The sequence below is a fragment of the Narcine bancroftii genome, chromosome 8 (assembly GCF_036971445.1).
Source record: "Narcine bancroftii isolate sNarBan1 chromosome 8, sNarBan1.hap1, whole genome shotgun sequence".
Taxonomy (NCBI): Eukaryota; Metazoa; Chordata; class Chondrichthyes; order Torpediniformes; family Narcinidae; genus Narcine; species Narcine bancroftii.
Genome location: NC_091476.1, coordinates 13526503 through 13551130, shown reverse-complemented (window position 1 = coordinate 13551130; position 24628 = coordinate 13526503). Strand labels below are relative to the sequence as shown.

Here is a 24628-nt window from a genome sequence, read left to right as displayed (position 1 = left end):
ACTTAGGGCCACAATTAAGACCAAAATATTCTGCTGGAGGTCAAGCAGTGTCAGTGGGGCAAGGAAAAAACAAACTGTTAACATTTCAGGTCAAAAAATGGATGCTTCACACTGAGATTCTTACACAGGGTCACAGCCACAAACTTTGACTTGCACCTTTTTTTCCTCCAGAGATGTCGCTTGAGCCATTAATTTTTTTCTCAGAATCAGCATTTATTGTGATGAGCATATCTTGAAATATGTTGTTTTGTGACAGTGCTGCAGTTGCAAATATTGCTGTCAATTGCATTTTAAATAGAAATAAATTAGTGCAAATTAAAAAAGAGGAAGTGAGGCACTCTCTGTCCTTTATGGTCCATTCAGAAATAAGTTGGCAGAGGCAAGAAGCTGTTTTTGTCCCACTGGGAGTTTGTCTTCAGGCTCCTGTACCTCCTTCCTGATGATAGCAGTGTGAAGGGAGCATGGGGTGGGTGGTGTTAATTCTTGAGGACAGAAGCTGCTTTCTTCAGACACCGCCTCTTGTAGATGACCAAAATGGAGTGAAGAGTGGCCAAGTTCACGACTCTCTGTAATTTGTTTCCTTTCCTCTCCTCTGAATTGGCATCTTCTTACCAGACAACAAATCAACCGGTCAGACTGCTCTCCGTGATACACCCGTATAAATTTGCAAGAGTCTTTGGTGACATATCAAATCTCCTCAAATACCTCACGAGGTGTAGCCACTGGTGACCCTTCTTTGCGATTGCATCGACATGGAGGCCCCAGGACAGATCTTCATAGATGTTCACACCCAGAACCCAAGAAGAAAACTGGTCCGTGTTCTCATGATTTCCCTCTCCTGAAGTCCACAATCAGTTCCTTAGCTGTGCTAACATTGAGTGCAAGGTTAGTTATTGTGACACCACTCAACTATCAGACATTGTTAATGGTTGGCATGACTCTGTGGCGTCAAGGATCTTGTTTCTGTGACATTTCTCTTTAAAACTCTGTGGTAATGTTTTCCAGAGAAATGTCAGCTCATAAGCCTTTGGAGGAAGAATTAGTAGAGAGCAAAATAATGTGATGATTGAACTTTAAAGAGCAGGAGACACAACTGTGTCAAGAAGACACAACTTCTGGTTTGAACGGCATCCACTGAGAACAGAGATGGGGAGGAATTTCTTCAGCCAGAGTGTGGTAAATCTGTGGAATTTGTTGCCACTAGAAGGAGAGAAAAATACTAAAAATTAAACTATTACAAAATTTAAAAAGAGTATTAGTAAATCAATATTGTAACATGAGGTCATGATTATTGTCAATAAGGATATGCTGTATGTTATGAATTTTAGTTAAGTTGGATGGCTGCCAGTGGTCATGTTCCACAGGGGTCAGGGTTGAGAATGCTTTTTATGTTGTATGTTAATGATTTAGATTATAGATTGAATGACTTTGTGGCCAAGTTTTCCAATGATGCGAAGGTTGATGGAGGAGCAGGTAGTGTTGAGGAAACGGAAGCTGCAGAAGGACTAGACAGGTTAGGAGAATGGGCAGAGAATTGGCAAATGAAATACAGCATCAGAAAGTGGTACAGTCATGCATTCTGATACAAAACCTGAATGGGCTGACCATTTCTAAATGGGAAACAAATTAAATATACCCAGGTGCAGCATAGCTTGCAGGTAAACTTGCATATTGAGTCAGTAGTGAAGAAGGCAAAAGCAATACTGGCATTAATTTCATGAGGAATAGATTATATGAGAAGGCATATAATGTTGAGGCTTTATAAGGCACTGGTGAGCAATTTTGGGTTCATCATTTAAGAAAGGATATGCTGATGTTGGACAGGGTCCAGTGAAGGTTCACAAGGATGATTTTGGGATTGAAACGGTTATTATATGGTGAGCATTTGACAGCTCTTTGCCTATACTCATTGGAATTTAGGAGAATGTGGTGGGGGGTGTTCATATTGAACCATTTTGAATGTTGAAAGACATGGACAAAGCAGATGTAGAAAAGGTTGTTTCCCATGGTGGGAGGGTCTAGGTCAAGAAGACACAACTTCTGGTTTGAACGGCATCCACTGAGAACAGAGATGGGGAGGAATTTCTTCAGCCAGAGTGTGGTAAATCTGTGGAATTTGTTGCCACAGGCAGTTGTGGAGGCCAAGTCATTGGATGTATTTAAGGCAGAGATTGATGAGTTCTTGATTAGCCAGGGCATCAAAGGTTATGGGGAGAAGGCCGAGCAGTGAGGTTGTGGGAAAAATGGATCAGGTCATGATTAAATGGTGGGCAAGCTAGATTGGCTGAATAGCCTATTTCTGCTCTGATGTCTTATGGTCTCTTTTGGCTATCTCCCCCTGTGAAGCAGTCCACATGTAATTGATTTATTCCGTACTTCTCTCCTATCGACTACATAAAAAATATTTTATGATTTTAGTCTGTTGTTCCCCCCCCCCCCCCACCACTGCTGAGAATGGCTGCATAGTATTCTGCAAGGCAAGTTTCAGAACACAAAAGCTCTAATTTCAAGAAGGCCATCGAGGGCAGAAGGTGCATAAGAGATTTACAAATTTTAATATAATAATGAGAAGCTTCAGATATAAGTAGAGAGCAAGAATTGGGCCTATTTTCTTCCAAGCGAAGGTGAAGATGAGATGTGATCAGGGTGATGAAAATTATGAGAGGCTTGACAGAGCAAGTGAGAAAAGGAAATAATTTCCTCTAACCAGTCAGCTTATAATTAGAAGTTGTAAAATTTTAAGAACATCAATAGAAGGAGAGGGAGATGCTAAGGGATGTTTCTTCACAGCCTGATGTTAAGGCTTGAAGTTCCCACCTGGATCATAAATAGCTTTTAAAAAAGGAAAGAGCAAAATATTCAAAAAATAACAATTGCAGGGGTTTGTTGCCAGAAAGCAGAAAATGGAACTGAGCAAGCAGATCGTTCAGAGAACCTGAGTAAGCTTTTTGGACTGAAGCCCTTTTCCGGTTTGTAAAATTCTGTGACTTATTATATTCGTAATTGTAAAAATGTAAAGTAGATAGGATAACATAAATGTCATTAGATAATATTTAAATGCTTTGTTCCCTGCCCACCCATCTGTATTTTTTTTTAATTTTGAAGGCCTAGACAATTATGTATTTAAACGTTTTTCCATTTATCTTCACAGGTCATTCTCGACTGAGCATCCTGGCCTCCCTGTTTTAATGTCTGGGTGCCAGCTATACAAGGAATGGATCAGATGGATTGTAAACCTTACCAGCCATTGCCTAAAGTTCGGTGCGAGATGGAATTAGCATATACAAGTTCTTCAGATGAAAGTGAAGATGGAAGAAGCCCCCAAAAATCTCTTGGCTCCAGAGAAACACTTCATGAATACAGTAATGAGTTGAGGATGAATTACAACTGTCACAAGAAAGATATCATGCAAACAGTTGAAGAATCCAGACAAGGTATTCACGTGTGTTTTGTGAGTGCATTAAATATTAAATGCATATCTAGATATACAATGCCTGCATTTTAAATCAAGTCTGCCAACTGAGTCAGCTCAAGGTGTGCCAATTCATTAGTCAAGAATGGAATGAGCCTAATTTCTTTCTTGATAATTCAGTCTGAAGGAATTTTACTCTGGAATTTGCTTCTTTCATTCTGTTCTTTGCACTTTCAAACAAATTGAACAGATCGTTCATACACTATTGCAAAAATGCAAAAGCATTTCATGGTGAACATTTCAGTAATGAAGATTTAAGCTTTTGTTTCAAGGTGGTCCTAATATTTTGGATTATGGTTTGTAGTTCAAAATAGATTATAAAATTATTCATTAGTTGGTTTAATTTAAAAAGGGTATTATCAATTTGTGTCCTTTCATTTAATTTTTCTTTAACATTTGGATCACTGTTGACAAATTTGTGATGACAAACAATGTAGGTTAAATTATTGTAGCAATTACAGCAGAACCATTAATGTTTGCCATCATTGCTCAGTGGAACATACAGCCACTTCAGGATATTTGTTCATGTGCAAATAACTGCTGTCAGTGATTCAGGGTGTCTGCACCAGTGGCATCAGTTTCAGCAATTCCCCGCGCAATTAAGTTAATTTTTAAGATATTGTGTGAATGTTGGGTATTTAGAAACCAATTCTGCCTTCTTGTAAGTTTACTGCAGATTCCAGTGAACTTTTTTTTGGCATCAAAGCCAAAATTATAACTCAGCAAATGATCTGCCTCTGAAGAAAAGCTAATTTTATACTTGAGTCAATCTCTTTATATTAATATCACAAAAATAAAATAATCTTATATTTTGTTTTTAAATATGTCTTGTTGATATTTCACCATGATCATTAAAAAAAATGTCAGTATTCCAAATCTTTAATGAGCATCTTGGAAGTATTTTAAACAATAACTGAATACTTCCTGTTTTTTTTTGGTGATGAGAGTCCTTTTTAATGTGGTTGGGCTTCTCAGCAAAGTGAGACTAGCATCTGTATCGTCTCATCCTGAAGCCAATAAAATGTGAAGGAATTGGGATTATGCATTGAATCTAGGAAAAATGACAAGTTTGTATTTAAACAAAAATATAATAGTATTCATGAGGTTGGTTATTGAATCAGGGAATAATTCTTTTGTCTTTGAAATACTATCCAGGAACATTTTACCTCCAGAACAAAAGGACCAGTTTAACCCCTCAGCTGGAAGTTGCCACCTCAACTAGTTGAGAGCCCCTAGAGAGCTAGAGGATTAGTCTGTGTTAAATACGTTTCTTTGTGGACTTAGAAATTTTCCATGAGTTATATCCATAATACCAAACCTACATTTTTTTTTATGTGGCCTGCATTTCTAAATACTTCTGGGTTTTTATATGATTGTTCTATTCAATATTTGTTTAATTTCTTTGTTCAAAAACAATTTTCAATGCATCTAATGAGCTGATAAATTGGAGAGAGAGTTAGAGAGAAAAGTCAATAGGGGGAGATAAACAAGAAATGGAAAGAAAGGGGGGAGGGAGTTACCTGAAATGAGGAACATATATTTCAGAATGTGTCTTCGTAAATAGGGTCATTGTAAGTTACCAGATATGTAAATGAGATGAGTGCAGCCTGGTTATTTAGTGAATCTTGATGTTATGTTGAAAGGTTCTTTTTGCTCCCCCATCAGGGGCTTTACAACTGGCCAAGATTTTGTTCACAGGGAGTATTGCATATGTATCCATTGTGGTGCTTTGCATTACTCCTTACCAATGGCACAAAGGCCATGCCCCTAAAAATAAATAAGGTGAGAATCCAAGTTCAAATTACAGTACAACTCCAATTAACTGAAATCAGATTTTCCAAAATCTTAATTTCTGCAAATTTTTTCAGAGTCGAACTGACCTCAGCTGATTGAAAAGAAATACACTGTTACAAATGAATTGCCGTCACTACTGGGCTGTTTTTGCTTAAAAAATGGCCAGTTCGCCAAAAACATTCATCCAATGTAGGCCTAGACCTGACCATTTCAGATAATCGGAGTTCTATTGTACTTGGTACTACTTATGATTTTTTTTATTGCAAAGGTGAGTACAAAAGCCCATATTGGGTTATAATGTATTTTACTGTGCAACAGTTGTCCTTAAAATGTAATTATTTGATATCTAACTAGTTGGGGTTTATTCCCCATATGTTCTGTTGAAATGCTAAAATAAATTTTGAATTCTGTGGTGCTTTCAGCCTTTGGAGATTTGAACAAATGGGCTTGAATTTGTATTAAAAATATTGTTTTTGTTTGATTAACAGTATTGCTGGTTGGGCCAGCATTGATTTCCCATCCTCTGTTGTCCAATAGTTAATGGTGGTGATGTCGGTGCTCTGACAATATTGTTGATGTGTGGAATTTCAAGATTTGGGCCCAGGAATGAAAAAAAAAGTTAGACCTATCTTAGGAAGTTAGGAAGATATGGATTGGTAAGGGAAGTTAGTATGTTGAATTGTTTCAACACATCTGTTGACCCCATTTCACTTTGGCAGCAGAGACCAGGAGTTAAGATAGTACTGTGGAAGTAGCAGTGAAAAATAGTTTTTGCTGCATGGAATATTTCATTATTGGAAGAGTTGTAGGTGGGATAGAATGCAGTGGAATTAGCAGCAAAGATCCCCACTTTGGGTATCATCGTGGAAGGAACATTTTTGATGAAGCAATTAGAGATGATTGAACCTTATAAAATGACCTGAGGAATGTCTGCATCATTGTCCTCAAGTTGAAATAAGTGACCTCCAATCATAAGTCATAGAAGGAGAATTATGCTATTCGATCAGCTTTTATCTCCAGTGTAAATTGTTCTTGATTATCCATTGCCGTCTACTTTGATGAGCAATCATTTCCAATACAGCAGATCATCTTAAGTAGTCTGAAGAGACTGTGAGATGTTTATTTAATCCATCACATTGTCACCACTCCATTTGGTCTCAAAGACCAAGATATTTTGAGACTTTGAAGATGGAAGCTATCAGTCTTCTCTCTTGCCCAGCTTTCTCAGTCATAAATAACAGCAGCAAGATTCAACCCTGAATTGCAGAAGCCCGTGAGTACCGGCTTAGCAGCTTGATGTTCCAAATGTGAAGTCAATTTGTCAGTTGACAGAGACATTGACTATTTTCAGATCGTGCACAGTTGAGACTACGTCAGTTGTTAAGAGGTGGGTAAAGAGAGCAGAAGTGGTCCTCATTGTGCAGGATGTCATTGTTAATTTAGATTTTGGATGAAATGTCCATATTATGTGAATTGATGACAATTATTACAATGGTTGCCATGCTAAAGGGCATTCTCATCAGAAAACTGTTTCATCCTGATCACTGTGAGCTGGATGAAGAACATTTTTGAGTCATGGAGAGACACAGCATGGAAACAGACACCAGCCCATTGTATCTCTGCTGACCATCAACTGCCCATCCACGGTAATCCATCATGAATCCCATTGTGTCAAGCTCCCATATTCATATCAACCTCCTCCAAATTAGAGTCTGAGTTTAACAAGAGGGAAACAAGCCCTTTGGCCCAACTTTTCATTGCTGAAAAAATTGTCTTCTTATGTTAGTTCCATTGGCCTGTGTTTTCCCCATATACGTCACTATCCACATAACTGTCTAAATGTCTCATAAAATTGCATTTGTACCTGCTTCTTTCAGTTCCTCTGGCAGCTCATTCCATTCACCTATCGCCCTCTGAGAAAACTGCTCCTTAGGTCCCTTTTAAATCTTTCCTCTTTCACCTCTAACCTACTCGCTCAGGACAAATTGCCATGCCAAAAAAAAAAATAATAAAACTGCAAGTCTTTGGGACATAGGAGGAAGCTAGAAGACGCCCATGTTCTCCTTTGTGATCACATGCAAATTCCACCTGAAAAGTGTGAGGTTAGGATGGAAACCTGGGTCTCTGGTGCTTTGATGCAGCATCTCTCACAGCTCTGCCACCGTGCTAATCAAATTCATCTGCTGCAATGAGTGCCCCAGATTCGTTATTTTGGAAAGAGCAAATGCTAAAATTAGATTCCAAAGCTTGTAACTGCTCAGACTTAGCCTTGGTCAAAGCTAATTTCAGCTGATGTTTCATTGATGTAATGGACACTCATCCTGAGTGTGGTGCATAAAGTATGCTCCGTTCTGGAGATCAGAGGTTGTAAATTGGAGATTTGGGGAGTGGAGGATCAGGGATCAGTGGGCCAAGCCTTCTAGGAAGAAAGTATCATGGCCTTGAATAATTAAAGAATTACAGCCCTGGGCAGCAGAGATCTGAAGTCTTGGAAAGAGAGCAGTCTGTCCCTCATTGGGAATTGTGCTGGGAGTTGTTGTGACACAGGGACCATTGGAGATAAGATCAATGAGTGGGATGGTCACAATTGTATGGATTTCAAAAGTTAGAAGATAAACAAAGGACTTGTTTGACTCTGGTCTCAGTCGAATGCTATCAACACCAATTTTTCAGAAAATAACTAAGATGAATCCTTCTCAGAACAATTGTGTTCTAATTTTCCGAGAAAAATTCTGAAAGAAGCACGTCTGAGGCTGGATTTCTCTATTGAATGACCCACACCGTAATTATTGATGGCCTTTCCAATTCTTGCAATAGATGTTGTTAAATCCTGCCTACCAGTCGGCATGTATGATTCATAACATCTTTCACTTTCTCACAAATCTATAACCTAGACATGGGTAGCAGGCCTAATGAGCCAAAATTCCAAGTTCCCTTCTAGGTAACACACCTACCTGATTTGCATCTCTATTGAGCTACTGTAGTTGATCAAAATCTTCGAATTTGCTGAATAATCAATGACCTAAAGACACTGCCGTACTTTTCGTGCACCACTTTTATTTTATTTATAGTAATATTGTAAGATGAAAATTTGTACTATGACGCTGCCGAAAAACATCAAATTTTATGACTTGTTCGTGACAATGGATTCTGACAACAACATAATGAAAGTACCATTGCATTGTAGATTAGCAAGACAACAATTAAATATTGACATTGCTGGTCACAATTGCATCCCATGAAGAATATTATCAAGATGGATTATGAGAATTTGTCTGTGACCACAATTGACCGTTAGTTTGTAATTATCAATCAGATTCTATGGTGTGAAACTGGTTTGATGGGTCCCAAGGGTAATGAGTCTGAACGCAGCTGATTGAACAGTAGTGTTTTATTTTAACATATAGGGGAGTCACAACAGGGGTAAAAGACACACACACACATGCGCACACTCACCGGATGAGAAGGTTTTACAATTAAGTAAGAACATGCGATACCCACCACCCCTTGATATCCCTGGCAGGCTTAACTCTTATCTAACTAAACTAGGGACTCTAGGCACACAATACTGCAGCTCCCAACCCTTTGCATACTCCTTGCCAACGATCCTCCAGCAAGGCCCATGGTTCCCAAACTGGAATGGAGCTCTGGTTCATCCCAAAAGAGGAAGATGGCTCACATGTAGTGGGCTTTATCGTGCTATCAGCTGGAGAGTCCAGCCCAGATATCAATGAGGCAATTAAAGGAGCCTATGACGAGGTGTACGCTGGTCCTGGGCAAGGCTGTACTTCGATTGGCAGGTGAGGTGACCCAATTGGGTTCCAGATGCTGAAGTCTCTTGCCCTTCCATAAATCTACAATCCCACAGAAACCAGATGGACGGGTTACATGACCCTCCACAATCCACCAATCCACATGACATTCTACCCCTCAGAAGTCATGACAATCGCTAGTCATTACGTCCGTCAATAGAGACTAGGTGCCTTCTGGATAGATTTGCAAAGGTAACATAAAAGACAAAGCCCCAACCCTATGTGAATGATAGTAGTGATCCAGTGAATGGCCAGAGCCCCAAAGAACCACCAGCATTCCAGAGAAGGGTCATGATCCCTTGATTTTTCAGTTTTACCCATCAACTCTCAGCTATTCTTGGCTAGATGAGTGATGTTGCCCAATTTGTTGAGAACATAAGTGCAGCACTCTTTACCAATCACAGCACAGGTACCACATTCAGCGATGAGTAGTTAGCCCAGGGCCATCTAGTTCTGTGAGCTGACCATGCGGTCAGCCGTCAGCTCGGCTGCCACTCAAATCTATGCATCTTCCGTGTGCCACAGCCATCTCATTGGCCAGTGTCTCCAGAACACATCATGAAGGTGACTTTACAGGACAGGTGGGCAGTGCCATACTGGGGGAAGGCGATCATCCAGAATCCTTCCCCCTCAGTGATAGCTCTTCTGTCTCAGTGTCCATGGTAGGCTGTGTGCTCCCCAGGTACATTAAGGTAGTAGGTATGAAACATAACATGTCCTGAAAAGCAACCGTACCATAGGGAGCAGGGGTAGGGCAGCATTCTCATATCCAGTGAGTGCTATTAAACATCCAGGGAACTCCCAAATTTGCTGCAGCCTTGTCTGTGGACACTGGCATACCTGGGTACCATTCTTGCTCACACTCACCATCAACGGTTTTGACCACCGGGATCACAGGATGTAATGTTGCGTAAGGGGGAGGTAGGGGGATGAATATAGAAGTTCATGTAATTAAACAGTTCTTGCACACAATCCATTTCTGTGGTGTCAAGTGGAATGGATGTAAGTGCAAGTCCCTCAGCAGCGTGTGACTGAGCAGACCCAGCAATTCGATCTATTGGGTGCTGGTGTATTCATAGGCCACCCTGAAGAATGTATTGTAGGCTTGCATGACGCCGATCGACGCAGCATTCTCCTGCAGGTTGGGAGGGAGGGTGGTGGTGGATGGGAAATTACAAAGCTCACTTTCGTCTGGTTCATTTTTGGGTCTGAATGCATGACAGATTAAATTCACCTGGTATGGTGACCCATCGTGTATCTCTGGTCCCATGGGCCATAATTTCCCCATTCCAGGAGGTCCTTGTGGCTGCTGTACCCACGCTCGACCTGATTCCTCAGGGTTCTGAACTTCCATCTCCTCTGACTTGGTGGCGTCAGAGGCCACCAGATGGCATGAGAGTGGGAACACCCCCTATTCAAGGGCCTGTTTAGCTATTTCAAATGCAATTTGTTGCTCAGGCCCCCATTAAAACACAGTTTTCATTTTCCTTGAAAAGCTGAACAGTGGACAGAGGATGATGGGGAATATGTTATCATCAGTAACCAAAAAGACCCATGAAACTTTCGTCTCAACTTCGTTGGTAGGCACTACCGCTTTGAGGATTTTGATTTTGGCGGCCACAGGAATTTCTCTGCTGCCAGAGTGCCACTGATGCCCAGGAAAAGGACTGTTTGAATGGGTCCTTGTACCATTTCTAGGTTAACACCCTTACCCTAATCAAGGTGATTAACATAGCAGAGGCATGTGCTTTCATTTCCCCGAGGATCCCTGGAGGAGGATATCGTGTGCTGTTGGGATATCTGGAGGAAGCTTGATATTTTCTAAATCCCGGGACATCAACCCGTGACTCAATGTGGGACTGTGCACATAGCCTTGGGGGAGACAGCAAAATGTTTACTGTCTGCCTCCCAGGTGAAGGCAAATTAATCCTGGGAGTTGGGACTGAGGGGGATGGAAAAGAAAGAGTTTGTGAGGTTGACAATGGCAAACCAATGTTTATTCACCCATCCCCCAATGACTTCCACCAGTGTGACTACATTGGGGGTGGCAGCAGTGAGGTGGAAGGGAGGGCTTGCAACTTTGCTTAGTTGTCTGTAATCATTGGTCATGAACCATGTCCATTTTTCTTTCGCCCATGTTAGACTGGGCTGTTGAATGGTGAAACAGCATCTGGATGACTCCTTCATGCACTAGTGCACCTATAGATTTTGCAATCTCTTTATTGCCCCCAAGCACCCAGTATAGTCGATTGCTGACTACCTTGGAGGGTGAGGGAACGATTGTGGGCTCCCAATGGCTGTCCCAACTACATTGGTCACTCGGGCGACCCCAAAGGTGAACTTCCCCTTGTTGGGGTGTAGGAATTGCCCTTTTAGCACATTCATGTCCAAGGTACACTCGAGTGAGTTAGCAAACAAAATGGGAATGGAGCTGGGTGCATCATTGCCTATGGATAGATGGAGGATAACCTCTGGTTGGGATTACGGAACTTGCTGAATTCTTTATGGTGACTTGCAGTCCTTTGCAAATCACAGGATTGCCGGGGATGGTATCGTGCTTGGCCCCAGTGTCTGCCTGGGCCATCCAACGCTGTGTATTCCCTTTGCCCCAGTGTACAACTACTGGGATGTATAACCTCAGGGCTCCCAGCCAGGAGAGGGCAGCTGAGCATATCTATCCTATGGGAGGGTCGTGATGTCTGCCACCCCTCGGGTGATGTTTCCTGCTGCTGGATACGGGCAATGTTCCTGTCACAGTAGGGTTCTCAGCTCTGCCCTAAGGGAGTCAGGGGCCACTGTGGGTGGGGGAGGAGCTGAGGTTCAGATCTGGGAGTCGGGTTGCTGATGGTTTGGAAAAGGAGTCTGTCTGGCTGCAGGAGCACTCGAGGCGAATCCATGGGCACTCAATGATTCTTGGGGAGGGGGCTCTTTTTCTGACTATAAAAGGCCCCCAGCAATTTCTGCTGCTCATGGAATCTGTCACATGTCAGACTGAAGCCAATTTCATTTGATATGACACCTGTTTTATTACAGGACAATAAAGGTATCTTAATTGTCCAATAGATTATAAAAAACAGCGGCCAAGAGAAATACAGGATATATAAACTTATGAACCCCATTTGCCGTTTCCAGTCTTCACTGAATTAGCTTGGCTTATACAATGCTCTTTCATTCTTCATTTATCAGAAAATTAAACAACACAATATGCTCTTAATTTCTATTCAGTAAACTCAACTGAAAAATGTTGCAAATGCATATCAATTAAGAGAGTCACTAGGCAAGGCTATTGGAATGGAAATAACTTCCAGATCAGACACTATTTATTGCCGTGTAATAAAACAGGAATATATTACTCAAAATCGCCTTTAGTCTGCAATAAGGCAGAAAAAGATTCACCATTAGCATTGCCAGTCAGAGGACAGGAAACCAAAGGGAGTTCCCTCCAGCACTCCTGCAGCTGCATAAGACTCTTGTGAGCTAGTCTCCTGCAGCCTGGTGTGAGTCCTTTGACTTCAAGTAGCCAGCAGCTTGTGTGGATTCCTCACCCGCAAACCACCAACAGCTCGCGCCTCTCCTTCAGCTGCAGCGACCATGGTCACTTCTTATAGTCTTCCCCTCTGCTTCTCCTTCTCAACAGTGGGATGTTCTCCCCGTTACTGGTGCTCCGTGCCAGTCCCCTGGAGTCTGCCACCCTTCTTTGGCTGCTGCTAAACACAAGCGCCAGCATCTTGGGCACAGACCACGCAGTCGCAGGATTTGGAATAAAACACTGTTGGCTCATTTAGCAGGTTGTTTCAAGCCTGGATAGATACGTCGGCAGAAGAACTGGGCAATAGGACCCTGCGGGGAGAAACCACCGTGTCTCCTCTTCCCGCTCTCCAAGTGGTTTCAACTTGTTGGACTCTGGCTTTACCTTACCCTCAATTTAGTTTATGTGTCGTCTGAGTCCAGCGTGTTCGTTGAATGAAGTGATAGGAGAAGGTATTCGGTTCAACAATCAGTTTATTACACAGCACAGAGCTCTGGGTCAGTCGTTAGTTCATAGATCACCTGCACAGTGAGCTATTCCCCAAGACTGACCCCTATTGTCCAGTCTGCTCAGTTTATATAGCTACAATTTACCATACAGAACAAAAGTTGGCTTCCTTTGCTAGATTTTTACATAAAGTATATCACCAGCAATTTCCTTATTCTACAGTTTATCTCGGGGTGTAGACCTCTTATCTTAAATCTTCCAGATCAGACCATCCTATTGTTTTGACCAGAAATCAATTCCTGCCCTAGATATTTCCAATCATTGTTCTGTTCCTGTCTAGCCAATGTCTTCTGTTCTCCTTAACACCTCCTCATGCCTTAATCTTCTTCCTAGACTGGCTTTCCATTCCCTTTGTTTCTTACAGGATACTCTTTGTTCTGCTCTGCCCTGTGTCTCCTGCGCTACTCAACACCTCCTTCAGTTGAGCATTCCTCCTAAATCGTTTCATCCATTTCCTCTCCCTTGTTTTTTGGAAGCAGACAATTCTGCCCCTACTGTACTCAGCCAACTTTGCTCCATGCTGTGATTGCCACTTAATTACCTTATACTTTTCCCTTAACCATGATGTAAATATTATAATTGATTTCTAGTCCTCTATTCCGTGATATTTTAGCCCCTAGATTCCAACAAACTGCGCCACCATTTGTTTTTGCTAGACAATTTCAGAACTAACATGATACCGATATGGACCAAACATCAGGCTGCCAAGTGCCAGTGCTCTTCCATGATGAAACACTGCTGAAGAGCAATGAAGCCTTCAGGTTGAAGTCTATTTCCTGTTGTTTGCTTCATCGGTGAGTGGTTATAAAGGATCCTGTCAATTGTGCCTCCAGTTAGAACTAATACAATTAAATAATTTACCAAATGGTGCCATCAGCTTTGGAAGCATAGGGTTTTTCTTTAAATGTCATGTGTCAGAGGACTTATGTGACCAATTGAAAGAATTAACAAAACTCCACCTTTCATGGCATTTATTGTTTTTTAATTGAAAAAAAACTCCCATTCTCTAAAGGATGCAGCACAAAATACAAAGCTGTGATAAGAAGATATGGATCAAGACAAATCCAAGCACTATGAATCACGCATAAATGACACAATAAGTTTTACTTCCATAAAGTGTCTGCTGCCTCAGAGTGTGATTAAAAGCTGAAGGTGTTATCAGGAATGTTACAGGATGTTGGTGAGATGCTTTCTTTCAACATGTATACGGCATCACATGGGTTCGAAGTTATTCTCAGATTTAGAGCTTTGATAAAATGTGTTTCTGATTGCCTTGGAGTCATCGTAAAAGCTTTGAAATTGTAATTTAGTGGTGATAATGGTGGGACCTCTCTTCGCCTGGGGATTACTATTGGTCTTCTGGTAATACAAAGAATCGTTTGAACGATCATTTGATCGAGGTTGAAGTTAAGAACGTGTACAATCCCCATAGGAGCAGCAAGAAATAACAGACTGTTGGAATTTTCTTCCATACAACAGGTTATTTCAGGATTTTTTCCACAATAGCCTACAATTTCAAGATGGTAGACAAGCTCTTTGTCATTTAAGCTACATAATGCCAACAGTTGTACCATTGAATTTCTGATCAATAAAATTATGCAAAATTTGAAGATAAATGCCTTTAATCAGATAGGGTAAATCTCCACGATTTGGTGGCACAATATTGACAAACTCCAAAGGTTTCTGTGGCAGTTCTGTTTTGTGTCTTGTGATTGATTCCTGGATGGGCTTCTGTGGGATTGTATATTTCTGGTTTATGCTCGTATTCCCTTGCTTCCTTCGCTATTGCAAACTAATTTCCTTCTTGTTCTTGTATTATCCCTGAGATGCCATTTACATTTTTAGCACAGCCATTGCATTCCAGGAAATTATTCCCAATTTCCCAGAAAGCAGTGTTTGTAAAAAGATCAGAATGGGAATAAGGCCTCATTCCCATTCTGATATTTTACCTCCTTGACCCCTAGTTATTTTCACGGATCGCCTGAACTGCAGGCAATCTGTGAATAATGGGCTAATGAATAGGATGTACAGCCTCCTTAAATACTTAAGGTATTCGGTCTAAGCTCATGGTGTGATATGAATATTTGAAGTTTTAGTCGTTCCTGTGTCAACAATCAGTCCCAGAAGGTATGGAGACACTTTAAATGGAAAAAAAATCAAACAAGTTCTATGTTTAAAAAAAAAGCTTCATTATTTCTTTCCTCTCTGCCTATGGCATCCTGATTCTTGCTTCTTGTCACAAGTGGCAGCGGCTCCTTTTGGTAGATATTTGACATATAAAAAATGCTTCTGATTAGATAATTTCGTTTCATAAACTTACCACTTACCAATTTGTTCCTGAAATGAAAATAAATCCTCAAATTACCAAGGTAGAAGATGTTAGTATAAAAATTTGGGTCATTTTTCCAAATGGTTTGATGGGGAGAGGACCAGAAAAAGAACTGGGAACATGACAACGTTCCACAGAACCAAGTGACTAACAATAATTTGTGCTAAAGCTGGAATGAGGTTGGGGCTAAAGCTAGAGATCAAGATTAAGGACACTGCAGAGATGAAGGCGATTGTTGAGGTTGGAAAAGCAAAAGTGTAAGTTATGTTCCTTTTCGCCAGCCTAGCATGTGACAAAAGGACTGCACACTGCAATCTCCAACTAAAAGCAGAGCATGTTGCAAGCACTCAGCAAATAGTACAGCCACCTATTAACTCCAGTGACACAAGTCAAATGCTGAACTCCAATGCTGGCTGAACAGAGCTTGCATGTTCTCTTCGTGATCAAACAAGTGCTCCAATTTCTTACAGCATCCCAAAAACGGACTGATCAGGAATAATTTTCCACTACTCCACCAGTAAGTGGATAGCAGGAAAATCAGGGAAGAGTCGATGAGCATGTGCAAAACAGAGAATTAAGTGGGGATGGGATTGCTCTGAAACCACAGAGAAGCATTGGATCGTTTGGCCTCCCATGTCACACGAAAAAAAAATTCAAAATGACGTCTGGAGACCTCAGTGGGAAGAGAAATGTTGATGTTCCATGTCAAGAATTCTTCATCAGAACTAGAGAACCACACAAAAAAAAACAGGGGTTTGAAGCCTCAAAGAGCAGGAGGCAGAGTGATTGAGGGAATGTCTGTTACAGAGTGCAGGCCAATGTTTTAAAGTAACAATTACCAGTCAAAAATCAACAATTGGAAAAACATGTTGCAGTAATTGATTGAAACCAAGTCACTGCAACAGGAAAAAAAGGTGGATTTATCTGGTTGTTCAATGACCACACCTCCAACAGCTTTCAGAAAGCTTGACACAATCAAGGACAAAGCAGCCTGCTGGAATGGAAGCAAATCAAATACTAAAAATTTGTACCATCCACCAATGATGCACATTAGCCATCATCCATAAAATACACTGCAGTTACTCGTCAATACTTCTTTGGCAGCATGCTCCCCCTATGCTCTGCAACACTAGAAAGAAAAAGGTAGCTGTTGCAAGGGACCCCACCATTCGTAGGATCCCCCTTGAAATTTCCAGGACTGAAAATGGAGCCTATTGCCATTCCTTCATTGCCTTGGGGTCTAAATCACGGAATTCCCAATCCAACACTGTCTTTAACATTGGAAGCAGGAGACCCACCACCATTTTCCAAAGGAGAATTAAAAATGGACAAAAATAATGCTTTTGTTTGTTATGGTCAGATACTGAGAAAAACATCTAATTTATTTCATAAAATTATTAATTCAAGTAGAATCGCATCCCAGTCTGGTCTTCTGTAGCCGATCCCAATTTTGGAAATTGTAATGGTTCCAGTCTTTATTCATTTTTGAGGAGATAAGGTCCCAGACTTCAGTTACCATCATTAAGAACAAGAGCTTTTGCTCCCAACCATTAATGTGCAAAGCTCTGATTTTGTTGGAGCCTCTAAATTCTTATGAATAACGTTTGCTACTTTTAGCCCTGCAATTTTTTTTAATCACCTCATTTAGATCACAATCTAATCTTTTCCATCAAAATAAATGCAAATTTGGTCTCGCACCTTGTACTCATTGTTTCACCCTTTGAGCCTCAATAATGGAGAATCAGAATGATCCCAGATCATCCAGCAGTTTTAAGTGCAGAGGTCAGACAATCCAGGGTTACCATTTCTCACCACATGTTCTAATAATGATTGCCCTTCCCCGCTTCCACCCCTAAGTTCACTGCACAAGTCAAAGCAGGTTGTTTGTGAAGAGGTGGAGGAAATGGGATGCACCTCCTTGTATCTTATTTAGATAATTCAGGTTTGAATAATAGACAGTATCTATCAATTTTTCTCTGAGAACAACCATCACCACCTCTCCCAAATGTATGTTCTTATAAATATGTACATATGCGTCTTGTTTACACTTTTTTTTCTTTTCTATACATTTCTACCCTTGTGAGTACAGTTTACAGTTATTGAAATTCTGCCGGGAGGAAAAAGAATCTCAGAGTTGTACGTGATGTAAACCTGACAAAAAAAAACTGTTCACATAAACATGCGCACACTCATGAATGAGCTCACAAATACAAGTAGAAACACGTGGAAAAATAGGTTTGTGTTCTTCACTCATCTTCAAGCAGAAGACTTTTGCAACTAAATGCTAAAGTTTTATAATCAGAATGATTCATGCTAAATGCAAATTTTGTCTGAACATGGCCTAAATTTATACTAATTACTTCTTTTGCTATAATGAGCCTAGTGAACATGATGAATGATGTGTCAGCTTTCCCTGATAACGAAGTGCTGCACTTACTATGTTCATCAGTGATACTTAGTTCAGACTCCAATGAACATTTGATGGGCTTTGATAATGCAATCCTTCAATATAATGAAGTCTAATTTGTTCAAATCCTTGCATTTCTTGATGTTTATTTTTTAATTTGAACTTACAGCACAGTAACAGGCCATTTCAGCCCACGAGTCCGTGCTGCCAAATTTGCACCCTATTAACCTACACCCCCAGTTTATTTTGAACAGTGGGAAGAAGCCAGAGCTCCAGGGGAAAATCCATGCAGTCACAGGGAGAACATGCAAACTCCTTACAGACAGTGGGGGATTTAAACCCCAGTCCCAATCGCTGGTGCTGTAAAGTCATTGCGTTAACTGCTATGCCAACCATGCTGCCCTATGATGGTATTGTATTTGTTCTCTAGAATGAAAAGAACGGACGAAAATAAAATTATTCCTTACTTTGCTTAATTATTGCAAAATAGCACCACAGTCATATATGATGTATAATAAATCCAGCATTATCTACTGGATACAATAGGGGAAAAAATACCTTTACCAGATATTTATGGCAAGAAATTTCACTCTCTGCCTTCAGTGTCCACTAAATGTGCAAGACACATGCCTTCACTGTGAGAGAAAACCAACAAACCAACTATTTGCAGGTTAAGAACATATAGTAGGTTTCCTGCAGAGGCTTCAGACTGAATGACCACAATTGGACAGTGTGAGTAAGGACTGTGGAGGGGCATGGATTGTGAAAATATAGTTAGAATATAGAATGGGGCTTGAAATATTAGAAGGCTCATGGAAGATGTCACTGGATTGGAGAACATTCAAATTAGCACTGGTATGGTCAACAGACCTGCAAAGATTAGCAATGGCCCATTTCCTCTTCATACTTTCCCATCAGTGAAGTCATAGTGGAAATGGGTACAAAAGTGAACCACACTGAATTCAAAAGGTTGTCAACAGTGCTGTGATTTCTTTGGTCCAAGTCTTGAATTTCAAGTTCTGAGACACTGCAGACTTCCTGAGGATCCAAGATTTTGGAAGTAGCATAATGCAATAATTTAAAAGAGCATTGTTGGTGAAATAAACAGATTTAAAATTACATTTTAAATGTAGACATACAACACAGTAACAGGATTTTCTAGACCATCAACCCATGCTGGCTAAATACCTCAATTAATCTACAACCCCTGTATGTTTTTGAAGGGTGGACGAAAACTAGAGCACCTGGAAAAACCCACACAGACCTGGGGACACCTTACAGGCACCGTTGGATTCAAACCCATGTCACTGCTGCTTTAATAATGTGGCGGTCACCGCGACACTAACCTTGCCTCCCTGCTGATTTCCTCCAGTATAATAGAACTGCTCGCTGTTCTTTACCATCTTCTTTGATTTATTCCCTGGTCATTTTGTACCAGTTTTAATTCTGATCCAAAGCAGCCAATTCAGCAGAAAGCTCCTCTTCCAAAATCATAGATCGATTGTAGCAGCAGATCATGGTTAACAAGAGGATGAAACTAAAATGAGATATTAGCGACTCACCTGATTTGAACTGGGACTGCTGAGAAACATTCTCACGCCATGAAATCCTGAGTGAGTTTTATCTCTTAATGTGGGAGAGCAGAGAATTTCATTTCAAACTAAAGAGCCTGATTTGAATATCTCAGTGATCCAATATTGTGCCTCGTGCATACATACGACCAGAGTCCAACCTGGTGTAAAACATCGTTAAAATAACCATGTTCTGGGCCTTTGTTTCAGCAACAAGAAACATTTCTGAGGAATAAAGTGTCATAATATTTAGCTAAGTCAAACCTATACCCTATTTCCATTAAATACCAGATCCTTCCTCCAAGCTACCTCATAACGTGGAGAAGAACAATTAAGTTGATGACTGTAAGTTTCCCTGACTGTTTCATTAGAACCTTTGCAACCTGTACAATTTGTGCCCGCTGCTCTTTGCAATAATGAGCCTGCTTCCTGAATTATTCAGTCAATCTGCTTCTGCTCCTCATGGCCGATGGAAGCAGGTTATGTTTAAATACATTTACTTTCAGTTTAAAAATGATACAATTTTCAGCTGAAAAGAGGTGGCCATTAAATCAAATCTATGTTTGAAAAACTTTTGAGATCCCGAGATAACTCACGATTGAAAAAGATTTTGATAATTGACGAGTTATTTTTATGGTTTATAATTCAGGCACACAGCAAGGCAGCAGGCCCTTCCATGCTGCCCAAATGCCCGAATTAACCTCCCACCCTTCGGAAGCTGGAGCACCCAGAGAAAACACACGTAGACATAGGGAGAACAGCCAAACAAACCCCTTGAAGACAATGCTGGATTCGAAACCAGGTCGCTGTGGTTATGTAAAGTGCATAAACTGTGGTTATATAAATTGTGTCAACTTCACAAGGGGTTGAAGTTCTTAATTTTTTTTTAAATAAAAAGCCAGAATCTCAGGCTCTCTGATTCCTTTATTAAAAATTTACAGCATGGAAACAGCCCATTAGGCCCTTCTAGTCCGCACCAAACCAAACACCCCTCTCTAGTCCCACCTCCCTGCACAATGCCCATAACCCTCCATCTTCTTCTCATCCATATACCTGTCCAACCTTTTCTTAAATAATACAATTGACACCGCCGCCACTATTTCTCCCGGAAGCTCACTCCACACATCTACCACTCTCTGAGTAAAGAAGTTCCCCCTCATGTTACCTCTAAACCTCTGCCCTTTAATTCTTAACTCATGTCCTCTTGTTTTAATCTTTCCTCCTCTTAACGGAAATAGTCTATCCACGTCCACTCTGTCTATCCCTTTCATAATCTTAAATACTTCTATCAAATCCCCTCTCAACCTTCTACGCTCCAAAGAATAAAGACCTAATCTGTCCAATCTCTCCCTATACTCTAGATGCTTAAACCCAGGTAACATTCTGGTAAACCTTCTCTGCACTCTCTCCACTCTGTTTATATCCTTCCTATAATTAGGTTAATTAGGTTAATTCAAAGCAAGGACATTTTAGATATCATCCAATGAAATACATCACCATACTGCTGGATTGAAGCTTAATTGGCAACATTTTAATATTGTTTGAGAATTTGACCTCTCACAAAATACTGTTTTGATTTTTTATTGTTATTATTTGATTCTCCTGACATTGTGAGATACTGACTCATGATAAACATTGGATGCTCATGAGCAATGCGGTTCGACATAATACATTTTTCACTATTTTAGTGAAAGATGAATGCCATTTATTTTTGATGAACTAACTCTCCATTTCCCTCCACTGATGCTCCCTGACTCATTGAGTTCCTTTTTCCTCCGAATTTCATAATTGACAGTCTCCTGTGGCTTGATTGCAATTGGCTTCAGAGGTTAAAATTAAAATTGCAAAACTAGTTCAAAGAACAAAGTTCAGATATATTGACAACACATTCACCCCGAGATTCTTTTTCCTCTGGGTCAGGGCAGAATTTCTGCTTATCTGTTATGCAAAAAAAAAAATCTGTACTTATGACAAGACACGTAGACAAAAGAGAGAAATGTAAACAAGAAGGAGCCAACAAACTACAATATAGAAAATAAATATTCAATAATAAATCATGTGTAAAATAAGAGTCCTTAAGTCTCTGATTAAGTTTGTTGTTCAGGAGTGTGATGGTGGAGGGGTAGCGACTGTTCCTGAGCCTGGAGGTATGAGCTGAATCTGGTGGTATGAGACTTGTGGCACCTATACCTGTACCTGTTTACTGATGGCACACACCACCCTCTCTCTCTCTTTGCCAGAATTTGAGTTCCAATCCAGTCTGTGAACGGTGAAACCTGGTCAGATCATGGTGTTAACCACATTTCAGTACAGCAAACAACTGAGATTTGTTTCACCTGTTTCGGATAAAGCAGCCTTGCCCTGAGGTGTCATTTTTATTTTCTAATGACTGGACATTCGCTAGAAGTATGGATGCTAGGTGAGGTCTCATCCGCCTATGTGCTTCAATCTAGTTTGGATCCAAGCCCTAATGCCAGGTTTTCAGCCTTGGCTTCACAATCTGATTACTTTAATATTGCTGGCTCTCCACTCAACTCTGAATTACTCAAAAACAACAAGTTTGCCAATGACACCACATTTGTCGGCGGGATCACAAACAGCAATGAGGAAGCTACAGGAGGGAGATAGATCAGCTCGTTGAATGGTGTAACGACAACAATCTGGTGCTCAATGTCAGAAAAACCAAGGATTGTGGACTTCAGGAGGAAGTCAGGGGAAAACAACTCAGTCCTCATCGAGGGCTCAGTAGTGGAGAGGGTCAAGAACTTTAAATTCTTGGGTGTCAACATCTCTGAGGGTCTGTCCTGGAGCCTCCACATTGATGCAATCATGAAGAAGGATCCCCAGCAGCTATACTTTGTGAGGTGACTGATGAGATGCGCGATATCACCAAAGACTCTCATAAATTTCTAGAGATCTACCATAGAGAGCATTCTGGCTGGTTGCATCGCTGCCTGGTATGGAGATGACAACTCTCAGGACATGAATAAACTCCAGAGTATTGTTAACTTGGCCTGTGACATCACAGGCACCAGACTTCATTCCATCAAGGACGTCTGTATGAGGTGGGGTGTCTTAAAAAAGCAGCCTCTATCCTCAAAGACCCCCACACCCAGGCCATGCCCTCTTCACTCTTGACCCATGGGGAAAAAGGTACAGGAGCTTAAAGATGAGCACTCAATGGCACAAGAACAGCTTCTTCCCCACTGCCATCAGATTCAGTGAACCAAAGATAATGCCTTACATTTTGTGTACTACTGTTTTTATAGTAATGATGTAAGATGTTATAATATGTATACTTGTAGTTTGATGCATCAAATTTCATGACTTGTTAATGACAATAGACTGTAGGTGCTGGAGTAGGCCAATTGGCCCATCAAGACAGCACCACCATTTTTCAGATCATGGCTGATCATTCACTATCAGTATCCATTCCCAGCCTTATCCCCATAACCCTTATCTCCTCTGCCCACAAGAGCCTTATCTAACTCCCCTTTGAACATATCCAGCAAATCTGCCCCTATCATCCTCTGCAGCAAAGCATTCCACAGATCCACACTTCTCTGCGGAAAATAAAATTCTCCTCATCTCTGTCCTAAAGGGCCTTCCCTGTATTCTTAAACTATGCCCTCTAGTCCTAGTCTCACCCAACATTGGGAACATGTAATCCGATTTCACCCTGTCTAGCCCCTTGATAATCTTATATACCTCAATCATGTCTCCCCTCATCCTTCTAAACTCCATCGCATATAAGCCCAGTCTTTCTTCTTCTTTCTTTCTTTGGCTTGGCTTCGCGGACGAAGATTTATGGAGGGGTATGTCCACGACTGCTGCAGGCTCATTGGTGACTGACAAGTCCGATGTGGGACAGGCAGGCACGGTTGCAAGGGAAAATTAGTTGGTTGGGGGTTGGGTGTTGGGTTTTTCCTCCTTTGTCTTTTCGAACCCTTCTCCATTGACAATGGCGTGAAGCAAGGCTGCGTCCTCCCACCAACCCTCTTTACTATCTTCTTCAGCATGATGCTGAAACAAGCCAATAAAGACCTCAACAATGAAGACGGTGTTACATCCGGTACCGCACGGATGGCAGTCTCGTCAATCTGAGGCGCCTGCAAGCTCACATCAAGACACAAGAGCAACTTGTCTGTGAACTACTCTTTGCAGACGATGCTGCTTTAGTTGCCCATTCAGAGCCAGCTCTCCAGTCTTTCTAATCTTTCAGCATATGTCAATCCTGCCATCCTGGAAACTAACCTTGTAAATCTGCGCTCCCTCTGTAGCGAGTATGTCCTTCCTCAAATTTGGGGACCAGAACTGAACACAATAGTCCAGGTGAGGTCTCACCAGGGCCCTCTAATAAAATTCTGATTCTCCAAGGATGCACCGCAATGGCTTTATGTACTTTCAGAATCTATTATAATGTTGAGAAAAATACCTTTACTGTTGTTGGTTTCAGAACATCAGATGTAAGAAGCAGAAGCAGGAATCGGCTGTTTGGCCCTTTGTGCCTCCTCTGCATTTTACTCCAATCAACGCTGATCTTTTACCTTGCTTTCACTTTCTTGCACTAACGCTATTTCTCTTGACGTTCTTGATCTCCAAAAGCCACCCTTTTTTTTTCTCTTGAATATACCCAGTACCTCAGATTTCAGTTCCTCCTTGAGTTGTGAATTCGAAAGATCACTTCCTGCTGCATGAAGATATTTCAATCCAGTCCTCCATAGCCAGCCCTTTATTTAGCAATGATGATTCTGGTTCTGGCTGCACCTGGCAAGGAAATCATTTTCTCTGCCTCTGTCACGTCAGGTGTAATTGGAATTTTAATATTTCAATGAGATTGCCTTTTATTGGTAGAAACTCTCCAGAGAATCAATATTTTAAAAAAAAAAACAGGCTTCCGGTTGGAAAACTTTAATGTAAAGGAATAAATTTTTGGATATTTTTTGTTGTTCGTGCAGATTGTCTGATGTCACAGATGATCACAATGAGAGTCCCACGTAAATGGTGATGCATGTCCTAAAGAATCCATGGGTTTCTGTCAGCAGCTGTTTTGCTGCTTTTGGATTTTTCACTTATACTTTAATATATTACCACCCTCAGCTTCAGGTGAGTTGTAAGTTTTATTGAGTTCAAGTCATTCAGGCAGATTTTAAGAAGTTTGAAAAATAGATTAAGAAGCAGGACCTCAAAGGTGACATTTTCCTGAT

General features: G+C 40.9%; 1 protein-coding gene across 13 annotated transcripts in view; it reads left to right on the top strand.

Moving 5' to 3' along the window:
• The window catches only part of tenm1 (teneurin transmembrane protein 1), an 832896-nt gene that overhangs the window by 250834 nt on the left and 557434 nt on the right, over window positions 1-24628 (top strand). For all 13 annotated transcript variants that reach the window (XR_011342879.1, XR_011342876.1, XR_011342875.1 and 10 more), the window contains exon 3: window positions 3152-3434. Coding sequence is in view for 8 of the 13 variants with exons in the window: in XM_069892937.1 (XP_069749038.1) it covers window positions 3215-3434 (220 nt within the window). In the remaining 5 variants the exon portion in view is untranslated. The remainder of the gene's footprint in view (window positions 1-3151; window positions 3435-24628) is intronic.